General features: G+C 38.4%; 1 protein-coding gene across 6 annotated transcripts in view; it reads right to left on the bottom strand.

Annotated features, from left to right (window-relative positions):
* TUT4 (terminal uridylyl transferase 4) overlaps window positions 1-13,438 on the bottom strand; it is a 142,687-nt gene that overhangs the window by 6,494 nt on the left and 122,755 nt on the right. For 4 of the 6 annotated variants that reach the window (XM_061184210.1, XM_061184212.1, XM_061184215.1 and 1 more), the window contains 3 exons: window positions 3,885-4,000; window positions 2,734-2,957; window positions 2,016-2,116 (listed from right to left, as the gene is read on the bottom strand). In XM_061184210.1, the coding sequence (XP_061040193.1) occupies window positions 2,016-2,116; window positions 2,734-2,957; window positions 3,885-4,000 (441 nt within the window). The remainder of the gene's footprint in view (window positions 1-2,015; window positions 2,117-2,733; window positions 2,958-3,884; window positions 4,001-13,438) is intronic. The other 2 variants (XM_061184211.1, XM_061184214.1) reach the window with 1 other exon arrangement.

Here is a 13,438-nt window from a genome sequence, read left to right as displayed (position 1 = left end):
AATGAAATCCCAGAGCAGGAACACCTAAACCCACTTTGGGAGAAGGAGGGAAGATAAGATGAAGGAAAGTGGAAATCTTCCTCAAGGAAGTGACCTTTAAGCTGAGACTCAAGATAATAGAAAACAGTCTGATAAAAGGGTAGAGATAAGGAAAAGGGAAGATTCAGTTAGAGGGAACAACATAATTAAAGGTTTATAGGTACAAAAACACATGTCCTTTTAAAAAAAAGTAATTGGAATCTGAAATGGTTGCCTAGGCTAGGGAAGCAAATGGTTGTAAGCTATTTTTTACAGATAGAAACAACAGGACCTTGTGACTGACTGGATGTGGAGGCTGAGGGAGGAGTAGTAGTTCAGGAAACTAGATAGATAGCGGGATCATTCAATGAGATGGAGAACACAGGAGGAAGAGGCAAACCTGGGGAGTTGGAAAGAAATATAAGCTACATTCTAGACATGTTGAAGCTGCAGTGCTTTGTGAGACCTCCGAATAGCAATGTTCATTAGTCAGACTCTTACCCAAATCTCAGGTGAGAAAAAAGTGAGTGCTAGAAGCAGAAGATGAAAGTTAGGGGCACCACAGGAAAGTGATTAGAGCACAGGTTTTGGAGCCAGAACCTAAAGATACAAGTTCTGGTTCCATGTGTCTGTTGACCTCATGCAAGAAACTTAAATCTCAGCTTCTTCACCCGTAAGGTATAAATAATAATAGAATCTACATCAGAGGTTTTTGTGAAGATTAACTACAACAATATATGTCAAAAATGTAAACACCAAATTCAGAATAGTAGATACGTTTTAGTAGCAAGGAAGGGATGGTAGGAAGGTTTTAAGATGGGAACAGCATCCAAGAGGAATGCATAGGGCTTGTCAGCTGTGGGTAATTTTTTAATAAACCAAAAACAACAAAGCATTAAGAATTGTTAAAACCTAGTGGTAGTGCATGGATGTTTATTATTTTCTATAATTTTTCAACATTTTAAAAATATTTTTTAATAAGAAACAGGAAGAACGAATGCATATACAGCACATAGCACTCAATAAATATTAGTTAATATAATTGTTATTATATAACTTTTATGAAACTGTCAGGCCCATAGTAGTACATATTCAAATGTTTGAGGTAGGGTTAGTGGGCTCCTAAATGTTTTTCCAAGACAAGCCCTATTGCTGCTCTTCAAATTCTCTAAGAATTTTTTCTAAAATACAGATCACATCAGATTTAGCATGTTTTAACAGATAACAGCTTTGAAGCTACACAGACCTGGGTTTGAATCTTTTAATTTTTCTTACTCTCAGCTTCCCAATTTGTAAAATTTGATCATACCAATACCTACCACTTCACGTGTCCATTCAAAGGATTAAATGTGATAATACGTGTGAAGCACTAAAAGCATAGTGTCAGATTTAGAGTAAGCATTCAGTTAGTATTTATTAATTTAAGAAGTGAAAAGTGAATACAGATTTAGACAAAGGTTAGAGCAACTCAGCAAAGTTAATATGAGACCTGTGAATCTGAACTCTAATTCAATACTCCGTCTTTCACAGGATATATTTCACTAGGTATCCATATCAGCGATGAGAAGACACACAAAATTTCAAGCAAGTGAAGTGCCATGCATGTATTGCCCTAACAGTACTAAACCCTTAATACATCTCAATTTTGGGGGCTATTTTTAATTAATGGTACTCATATTCTTCCATTATGCAAAAGCTAAAACATCAAAGTTATCACCTCATTTTAATCCAACCAACAACCTTATTTGGTAGTTACCTTATTTTACAAATAAGAAATAGGTTCACTGAAGTTAAGTAGCTTGCCCATAGATATAAACCCAGATCTACATTACTCCAAAAGTAATGCTCATTCTAGCTGATGTGCCTAGCAAGGACACCTCTATAAAGCACTGTGTAATCTGGAAGATTGTATTTACCAATCTGAAAGACCCTATCACCTACCAAAATTAGTACTATCTTCCTGCAAAGACCAACCTATCTGCAGGCAGAGTACTTACACATTCTGAGGACTGTCTAGTCCTTATGGACTGATCACCTTGTTGTTGGGCTGAACCAGCCACCTGTTGGGCATTTACAAGATTGCGGACCAGCTGGGCTGCTAAGAGAAGACATCAAAAAGAAATTCAATAGATAAAGAAAATAACAGAGAAATGACAATCAATAAACTCTCTTCTTCGGTACAACAGTCTCAAATCTGACATTTTATAAACTTGGACTTTTAAACTATGATTATGTTAGTGAAGGACTTTTAATAACTCATTTTTTTTCTTGTTTGTTAAGCCATTTCTCAATCCTTAGAGCATTAAAAAAAAATACACTGGTCCTGGAAACAAGAACAAGTGTCATATTGCTTTTCTAAAGGAGACAATATATTTATTTAAGAAAATAACTTCTGCAACAAGAATCTGAATAACTGGAAATCATCGCTTATAAAATATTTTGGTTTTTTCTTTCAATAAACTCTCATTTGGGTTTCTAATTCATAAAATTCCTTATGATACATAACAGGAACAGATCTCCCTCTCTCATAAAAGCAGTGGGAAGAGATATCATTTCTCCTATATGTTCCCAGAAAAAATCTCTCTCTTTGATAAATTATAAGGTCCAAAATCATACAGCTATGTTTAGAACAGAGAATAATCAGGGTCCTTAGAATGACACCAACATAAATGACTTTATTTCCACCAGAAACTATTTTTGGCCTTTTCTATTTACCTGCCACACTGCTATTCCTCTGACGGGCCAGCTTGACCTCTGGGCACTCCCTTCGCACATGTCCTGCATCTCCACAGATAAAACATCTGAGGTCTCTGGGGTCTCTAAAGTCTCGAGTGTCGTGGAGGTCTCGGGGGTCAAGAAGGTCTCGGGAGTCTTTCTCCTCTTCATTCCCTTCCTTCTCTTCTTCACTGTCTTTCTTCTTTAGTCTAAACAGTAAACTGCTGATACCAATAATGTGGGGCTAGGGACTTATAAACTGAATGAACTATAGAACAAACTAAACTATACAAGAGTCTCACAATAAAGGGACTAATGTGCCCATTGTTTCATGCATCATTTTGAAGGCAAGGGTTCTCACATTTATAGCACACCTACTCATATGGCAGAAACTGGGTATTCTAGTAGTTTTATAATACAATATCAATTTTTAATGTTTAGTATCAAATTTTAATCTTGTAACAATCCTTAGAGGTTGGTATTTACTATCTCCATTTTATAGAGGAAGACACTTGAGGTTTAGAGAAGGTAAGTGTCTTCTCTAAATTTAACAAATAGCAGTGATGGAAACTAGGAGTTTACTCTGTCTGAAAAGTTCTAAGCTCTTTATATTAGGCAAGACGATGACTAAAGAAGGGATTATCCTGGCCTATTAACATAGTATATAGAACGTAGTAAAGTATGTTTCATAGATATATTTTCAGGGGGCACAGAGGATGTATATTCCTTAAGGTAAATATTATATAAGCATATCTCACAGCATATACCTCAAAGATTCAATTAATTATATTTTAATTATTGGTTTTCATAACTGTGAGGTCCTCAGCAAGAACCCCGTATCTTGGTCTTTTCTTCCCCTTGGATTCTAGCACAGTTTCCAGCACACAGTAGGTGTTAATAAATGCTTCTTCAGTTAAAAAAAAAAACCTGAGTGAATTAATGAATAAATGAACAAATAAACATCATGAGACACCACTGTACCAGAAATAAATCCCACTCTTTCACAAAATGCCATTCAAACATATATTGACCTAAAGGTTCAACTGAAAGCCCTGAACTTTCTCAACTTAAACATATCTGAACACAGTCATAGCTTCAATTTGTCTCACATTTATTTTCCCTGCAATGTTGATACATAATCATTTGCCAACCTTCTCCTTTTAGGGCAGTCTTTCATGTAGTGGCCTATTTTTCCACACACACGGCAACATCGATCATTGGGAGCCAGTTCTCCATCTGTTAGTACTCTGGAATCAAAGAAGTACTCCTAGGGAGAAAATACAACTTTACTAGAAAAAAAATCACTATAAACTTTTGAATCCAAATGGAAAGGAGACCAAGACGCAAAAGTGATTTTTCGAAAAAGGAAATAAATATCAACAAATATTTCACTGAACTAAAACCATGATATGAAAACAAGATTGAGAATTATCATCATCAATATCACAGCTGCTAACAGTACTAACCACTACACATCCACATTATTTTCTCATTCATCTGTAGCATCTTTGTGTAATATCTCAATGAAAGTAGATATTATTTCCATGCTCATTTTATAGATGAGGAAACTGAGGCTCAGAAAGTTCAAGTCGTTTGCTCACAGAAAAAAGCTGGTAAGTAGCAGATAAAGGATTTAAAGCTAAGTCTGCCTGATTACAAAGCTCATGTTTTCTGCCCCACCAAGCTACTTCCGGGAAGGAATCAGTCTCTTTACAAAAGCTCTATGTAAAGAAATCAGTCCTCTGGTTTATTTAAAATATCATTGGATTTGCATTCAACATTTCAAGAATATATAACATTTACTATATAAAGTAGAATATACCTAAAAAGACTGTAGAGAACCAATAAGAATTAAATCATTTTCCCAAGTCTTAGAAGAATCAGGCTTGTTTTTGCTTTATCCTACTACCTTGCTTATGCTTCTAAGCTTTACCTCAGTTTTGCACTATCACAGAGACTAGTTTGTCCTGATAGTACCCATATCTTTGCATGGCAAGAGAACATGTCCACTTAGCACTCTTTGATTTCTTCTTTAAATCTATCTAATGTCAGGGATAAAAGTATAAGAAACACACCGACTGGGATGGCTATTAAAAAAGAAAAAAGACAATAACAAGTATTGGTGAGGATGTGGAAAAACTGGAACCCTCATATATTGCTGGTGGGAATATAAAATAGCACAGCTCTTTTAGGAAACAGTTTGGCAGCTCCTCAGAAAGTTAAACATAAACTTATCAAAATGACCCAGCAATTCTACTGTTAGGTATAACACCCAAAAGAAATGAAAACATATATCCACACAAGATTTTGTACACAAATATTCACAGCAGCACTACTCATAATAGCCAAAAAGTAGAAACAATTCAAATTTCCAACAAACTGACAGGAATGAATAAATAAAACATAATATAACCATACAACTGAATATCATTCAACTATAAAAAAAAAATGAAGTACTGATACACGTTACAACATGAATGAACCCTGAAAACATTCTGCTAAATGAAAGAAACCAGTCACAAAAGGCTACATATTCTATGATTCCATTTTCATAAAATGCCCACAGTAGGCAAATCTACAGTTGTGAGATGAAAAAGGAATAAGGATTGACTGCTAATGAGGACAGGAGTTTCCTTGAGAGAGGACGAAACATTCTAAAACTAGATGTAGTGATGGTTGCACAATCCTGCAGATATACTGAAAACCAATGAATTGCTCACTTTATTTAGATGAACTGTACAGTACATGAATTATTTCTCAGTAAAGTTCTATTTCTAAAAAAGGATGCAATATAATTCTATACATTTACTATTGATGAAACCAATATAATTAATTAAAATCTTCATCATCGTATTTTCTGACAGGACAAAATGAAGGCCTTTCTCAGTTCACCCAGTTGCTTATGGCTGAAACCTAGGAATCACCCTGAACTTATTCTCCTTAACTCATCACCTCTAATTAATCACCAGGTTGTATCCATTCTACTCCTGAATATCTATCTCTTTAATCCACTTTTCTTCAGCCCACCATCCTAGCTAAAGTGGCCTAGACCTGGGGACAGCAAACTTCTTCTGTAAAGAGCCAGAAAGTTAAAATTTTAGGTGTTGTGGTAAAATTGAAGGTATTATGTAGGTACTTATATAACAAGAGAGAAAGCAAATTTTCACAAATTTTTTATTGAAGAATTTCAAAATATACTAACAATAATAGAGTATAATTTTTTATATAAGTTTATTAATTAGAAAAAAAAGGATACTTTCCGGGGGAGACATTTTGCTTAACTGGGGTTCAAAGTTACTGTTCCCTATCATTAAAATAGAAGGCAAATGTTCATTTGTTAATGCTAATCTGCAATTACATTTTAAGTATTTCATCTTTGAAAATGTTTTTCACAGATGAAGAGGTTGAAGATTTAAGGTAAAGAGAATACAAATGGATCTAGAGTGTATATGGAAGGACTAGTCTCTGATAAAGAAGAGATATCTGGTGATTGGCCGGCAAGATGGCCGAGTAGAATGACATGAGCTCACCCCTTCTTACAAAAATACCAAAATCACAACCAACTGCTGAACAACCATCAACAAAAAAATAAAATAAAAAACACACTGGAACCTACCAAAAAAGATGCCCTACATAAAAAGACAAAGAAGAAACCACAACAAGATGGTAGGAGGGGCGCAATCACGGTAAAAATCAAATCCAATACCTGCTGGGTGGGCAACCCACAAACTGGAAATTAACTATACCACAGAAGTTCTCCCACAGGAGTTAAAGTCCTGAGCCCCACATCAGGCTTCCTAGCCTGAGGGTCTGGTAATGGGAGGAGGAGCCCCCCAAGAATCTGTCTTTGAAAGCCAGTGGGGTTTGATTGCAGGAATTCCACAGGACTGGGGGAAACAGAAACTCCACTCTTGGAGGGCATACACAAGATCCCGTGCAGACCAGGACCCAGGGAAAAAGGCAGTGGCCTTGTAAGAGACTGGGCCAGACCTACCTGCTAGTACTGGAGGGTATCCGGAGGAGGTGGGGGGGCAGCTGTGGCTCACTGAGGAGACAAAGACACTGGCAGCAGCAGTTCTGGTGAGCATGCATTGGCATGAGCCTTCCTGGAGACCCCATTTCCTCCCCAAGACCTAGCCCCAACAAACAGCCTGTAGGCTCAAGTGCTGGGATGCCTCAGGCCAAACAACCAACAGGTGGGAACACAGCCCCACCCATCAGCAGACAGGGTGCTTAAAGTCTTCCTGAGCATGGCCCTGCCCACCAGAGGGACAAGACCCAGGCCCACCCACAAGGGGGCAGGAGCTAGACCCTCCCACCAGGAAACCTGCACAAGCCTCTCAGACAGCCTCATCCACCAGAGGGCAAACAGCAGAAACAAGAAGAACTGCAATCCTGCAGCCTGCAGAACAGAAACTGCAATCACAGGAAGTCAAGACAAAATGAGACAGCAGAGGAATATGCCCCAGATGAAGGAACAAGACAAAACCTCAGAAGAACAACTAAGTGAAGTGGAGATAGGCAATCTACCAGAAAAAGAATTCAGAGTAATGATACTGAAGATGATCCAAGATCTTGAAAAAAGAATGGAGGCACAGATTGAGAAGATGCAAGAAATATTTAACAAAGACCTAGAAGAACTAAAGAACAAACAAACAGAGATGAACAATACAATAATTGAAATGAAAAATGTAAAATATATAGGAATCAATAGCAGAGTAACTGAGGCAGAAGAACAGATAAGTGAGCTTGGAGACCAAATAGTGGAAATCACTGCCATGGAACAGAATAAAGAAAAAAGAATGAAAAGAAATGAACACAATCTAAGAGACCTCTGGTACAACATTAAATGCACCAACATTCACATTATGGGGTCCCAGAGGAAAACAGAGACAGAAAGGACTTGAGAAAATATTTGAAGAGATAATAGCTGAAAAATTCCCTAATATGGGAAAGGAAACAGTCACCCAAGTCCAGGAAGGGCAGAGAGTCCCACGCAAGATAAACCCAAGGAGGAACACGCCAAGACACATAGTAATCAAACTGACAAAAATTAAAGACAAAGAAAAAATATTAAAAGCAGCAAGGGAAAAACGACAAATAACATACAAGGGAACTCCCATAAGGTTATCAGCTGATTTCTCAGCAGAAACTCTGCAGGCCAGAAGGGAGTGGCATGATCTATTTAAAGTGATGAAAGGGAAGAATCTACAACCAAGAATACTCTACCCAGCAAGGCTCTCATTCAGATTCAATAAAGAAATCAAAAGCTTTACAGACAAGAAAGAGCTAACAGCATTCAGCACCACCAAACCAGCTTAGCAATGAATGCTAAAGGAGCTTCTCTAAGTGGAAAAGGCCACTACTAGAAACAAGTAAAGGTAGGAAATTATCTGCACACAAATATGATGTCAAAACCAGCAATTGTGAGAAGAAAAGAGCACAAATGCAGGACACTGGAAATGCATTTGAAATTAAGAGACCAGCAACTTAAAACAATCTTGTTTATATGTAGACTGCTAATTGAAATCTCATGGTAACTGCAAACCGAAAATCTACAACAGATACACACACACACACACACAAAAGGGATCCAAACACAACACTAAAGTTAGTCATCCAATCACAAGAGAAGAGAACAAAAGAGGAAGGGAAGAAACAAGACCTACAAAAACAAATCCAAAGCAACTAAGAAAATGGCAATAGGAACATACGTATCGGTAATTACCTTAAAGGTAAATGGATTAAATGCTCCAACCGAAAGAAACAGACTGGCTGAATGGATACAAAAAAGAGACCCACTTCAGATCTAGGGACACACACAGACTGAAAGTGAGGGGATGGAAAAAGGTATTCCATGCAAATGTAAATCAAAAGAAAGCTGGAGTAGCAATATTCATATCAGACAAAAAAGACTTTAAAATAAAGACTGTTACAAGAGACAAAGAAGGACACTACATAATGATCAAAGGGTCAATCCAAGAAGAAAATATAACAATTATAAATATATATGCACCCAATATAGGAGCACTCCAATATATAAGGCAAATACTAACAGCCATAAAAGGAGAAATCAACAGTAACACAACAATAGTGGGGGACTTTAACACTCCACTTTCATCAATGGACAGATCATCCAGACAGAAGATCAATAAGGAAACACAGGCCTGAAATGACACATTAGACCAGATTGACTTAATTGGTATTTACAGAGTATTCCATCCAAAAGCAGAAGAATATACATTCTTCTCAAGTGCACATGGAACATTCCCCAGGACTGATCACAAGCTGGGCCACAAAATGAGCTTCGGTAAACTTAAGAAAATTAAAGTCATATCAAGTGGAACTTCCCTGGTGGCACAGTGGTTAAGAATCTACCTGCCAATTTAGGAGACATGGGTTTGACCCCTGGTCCGGGAAGATCCCACATGCCGCAGAGCAACTAAGCCTGTGCACCACAACTACTGAGCCTGCACGCCACAACTACTGAGCCTGCGGTCTAGAGCCTACGAGCCACAAATACTGAGCCCGTGCACCACAACTACTGAAGCCTGCGTCCCTAGAGCCTGCGCGCTGCAACTACTGAGTCCACGTGCTGCAACTACTGAAGCCCGTGCACTCTAGGGTCCGCATGCCACAACTACTGAAGCCCACATGCCTAGAGCCCACGCTCCGCAACAAGGGAAGCCACCACAATGAGAAGCCCGCGCACCTCAACAAAGAGTAGCCCCTGCTCACAACTAGAGAAAGCCTGCATGCAGCAACAAAGACCCAACGCAGCCAAAAATAAATTAAATAAAGTAGTTAATTAAAAAAAAAATCATATCAAGCATCTTTTCTGACCATATGCTATGAGATTAGGAATCAACTATAAGAAAAAAACTGTAAAAAACACAAACTCGTGGAGGCTAAACAATATGCTACTAAACAACCAATGGATCACTGAAGAAATCAAAGAGTAAATAAAAAAATACCTAGAGTCAAATGAAAATGAAAGCACAATGATCCCAAACCTATGGAACAGGTAAAAGCAGTTCTAAGAGGGAAGTTTATAGCAACACAATCTTACCTCAGGAAACAAGAAAAATCACAAATAAACAACCTAACCTTATATCTAAAGCAACCAGAGAAAAACAAACAAAACCCAAAGTTAGTAGAAGGGAAGAAACAATAAAGATCAGAGCAGAAATAAATGAAATAGAAAAGAAGAAAACAACAGAAAAGATCAATGAAACTAAAAGCTGCTTCTTTGAAAAGATAAACAAAACTGATAAACCTTTAGCCAGACTCATCAAGAAAAAAAAGAAGAGGGCTCAAATCAGTAAAATTAGAAATTAAAAAGGAGAAGTTACAACAGACACCACAGAAATACAAAGGATCATAAGAGACTACTACAAGCAACTATATGCCAATAAAATGGACAACCTGGAAGAAATGGACAAATTCTTAGAAAGGTACAATCTCCCAAGACTGAACCAAGAAGAAATAGAAAATATGAACAGACGAACCACAAGTACTGAAATTGAAACTGATTAAAAAACTCCCAACAGGGACTTCCCTGGTGGTCCAGTGGTTAAGAATCTGCCTTCCGGGGCTTCCCTGGTGGCACAGTGGTTGAGAATCTGCCTGCCAATGCAGGGGACACGGGTTCGAGCCCTGGTCTGGGAAGATCCCACATGCCGCAGAGCAACTGGGCCCGTGAGCCACAATTACTGAGCCTGCACGCCTGGAGCCTGTGCTCCGCAGCAGGAGAGGCCGCGATAGTGAGAGGCCCGTGCACCGCGATGAAGAGTGGCCCCCGCTTGCCACGGCTAGAGAAAGCCCTCGCACAGAAACGAAGACCCAACACAGCCATAAATAAATAAATTAATTAATTTAAAAAAAAAAAAAAAAGAATCTGCCTTCCGAGGCAGGGGACGCAAGTTCGATCCCTGGTTGGGGAACTAAGATTCTACATGCCGCGGGGCAACTAAGCCCACATGCTGCAACTACAGAATCCACACGCTCTGGAGCCTGCGCTCCACAACTACAGAGCCCACGTGCCACAACTAGAGAGCCCGTGTGCCACAATTACTGAGCCTGCACGCTCTGGAGCCCACGTGCCACAACTAGAGAGAAGCCCACGTGCCGCAATAGAGCTGGCACACTGCAACAAAAGATCCCACGTGCCTCAACTAAGACCCGACGCAGCCAAAAATAAATAAATAAATATTAAAAAGTAATGATAATAAAATAAAAAACTCCCAACAAATGAAAGTCCAGGACCAGATGGCTTCACAGGCAAATTCTATCAAACAGAGAAGAGTTAACACCTATTCTTCTGAAACTATTCCAAAAAATTGCAGAGGAAGGAATACTCTCAAACTCATGCTATGAGGCCACCAACACCCTAAAACCAAAACCAGACAAAGATACCACAAAAAAAAATTACAGGCCAATATCACTGATGAACATAGACACAAAAATCCTCAACAAAATACTAGCAATCCAAATCCAACAATACATTAAAAGGATCACACACCATGATCAAGTGGGATTTATTCCAGGGATGCAAGGATTTTTCAGTATATGCAAATCAATCAGTGTGATACACCACATCAACATGTTGAAGAATAAAAACCATATGACCATCTCATCAGATGCAGAAAAAGCTTTTGACAAAATTCAACACCCATTTATGATAAAAACTCTCTAGAAAGTGGGCATAGAGGGAACATACCTCAACATAATAAAGGCCATATATGACAAACCTACAGCTAACATCATACTCAACCATGAAAAGTTGAAAGCATTTCCACTAAGATCAGGAACAAGACAAGGATATCCACTTTCGCCACTTGTATTCAACATAGTTTTGAAGTCCTAGCCATGACAATCAGAGAAGGAAAAGAAATAAAAGGAATCCAAATTGGAAAAGAAGTAAAACTGTCACTTTTGCAGACGACATGATACTACACATAGAAAATCCTAAAGATGCTACCAGAAAACTACTAGAGCTCATCAATGAATTCGGTAAAGTTGCAGGATACAAAATTAATACACAGAAATCTCTTGCATTTCTATACACTAACAACAAAAGATCAGAAAGAGAAATTAAATAAACAATCCCACTTACCATCGCATCAAAAAGAATAAAATACCTAGGGATAAACCTACCTATAGAGACAAAAGACCTGTCCTACGAAAACTATAAGACGCTGATGAAAGAAATTGAAGATGACACAAACAGATGGAGAGATATATCATGTTCTTAAATTGGAATAATCAATATTGTCAAAATGACTATACTACCCAAGGCAATCTGCAGATTCAATGCAATCCCTATCAAATTACCAATGGCATTTTTCACAGAACTAGAACAAAAAAATCTTAAACTTGCATGGAGACACAAAAGAACCTGAATGACCAAAGCAATCTTGAGAAAGAAAAATGGAGCTGGAGGAATCAGGATCCCTGACTTTGGACTATACTACAAAGCTACAGTCATCAAAAGAGTACGGTACTGGAACAAAAACAGAAATTCGGATCAATGGAACAGGACAGAAAGCCCAGCAATAAACCCACACACCTATGGTCAATTAATCGATTACAAAGGAGGCAAGACTATACGATGGAGGAAAGACAGTCTCTTCAATAAATGGTGCTGGGAAAACTGGACAGCTACATGTAAAAAAATGAGATTTGAACATTCCTTAATACCATATACAAAAATAAACTCAAAATGGATTAAAGATCTAAATGTAAGACCAGATACTACAAAACTCTTAGAGGAAAACATAGGCAGAACACTCTTTGACATAAATCACAGAAATACCTTTCCCAAGCCATCTCCTAGAGTAATGGAAATAAAAAAATAAATAAACAAATGGGACCTAATGAAACTCAAAAGCTTTTGCACAGCAAAGGAAACCATAAACAAAATGAAAAGACAACCCACAGAATGGGCGAAAATATTTGCAAATGATGTGACCGACAAGGGATTAATCTCTAAAATTTACAAACAGCTCATGCTGCTCAATATCAAAAAAACAAACAACCAAGGGGCTTCCCTGGTGGCGCAGTGGTTAAGAATCCGCCTGCCAATGCAGGGGACACAGGTTCGAGCCCTGGTCTGCGAAGATCCCACATGTCGTGGAGCAACTAAACCTGTGCGCCGCAACTACTAAGCCTGAGCTCTAGAGCCCATGAGCCACAACTACTGAAGCCCATACACTTAGAGCCTGTGCTCCGTGACAAGAGAAGCCACCGCAGTGAGAAGCCCATGCACCGCCACGAACAGGAGCTCCCGCTCACCGCAACTAGAGAAAGTCCATGCGCAGCACGAAGACCCAATGCAGCCAAAAATAAAAAAAAAAAAACCCAATCAAAAGATGGGCAGAAAACCTAAATAGACATTTCTTCAAGGAAAACATACAGATGGCCAAGAGGCACATGAAAAGATGCTCAACATTGCTAATTATTAGAGAAATGCAAATCAAAACTACAACAAGGTATCACCTCACACCGGTCAGAACGGCTATCATCAAAAAACCCACAAACAATAAATGCTGCAGAAGGTGTAGAGAAAAGGGAACCCTCTTACCTTGTTGGTGGGAATGTAAATTGGTACAGCCAGTATGAAGAACAGAATGGAGGTTCCTTAAGAAACTAAAAATAGAGCTACCATATCATCCAGCAATCCCAATCCTGGGCATATATCCAGAGA

The sequence above is a fragment of the Eubalaena glacialis genome, chromosome 3, assembly GCF_028564815.1.
Source record: "Eubalaena glacialis isolate mEubGla1 chromosome 3, mEubGla1.1.hap2.+ XY, whole genome shotgun sequence".
NCBI classification, from domain to species: Eukaryota; Metazoa; Chordata; class Mammalia; order Artiodactyla; family Balaenidae; genus Eubalaena; species Eubalaena glacialis.
This window is presented reverse-complemented; position numbering and strand designations above follow the sequence as displayed.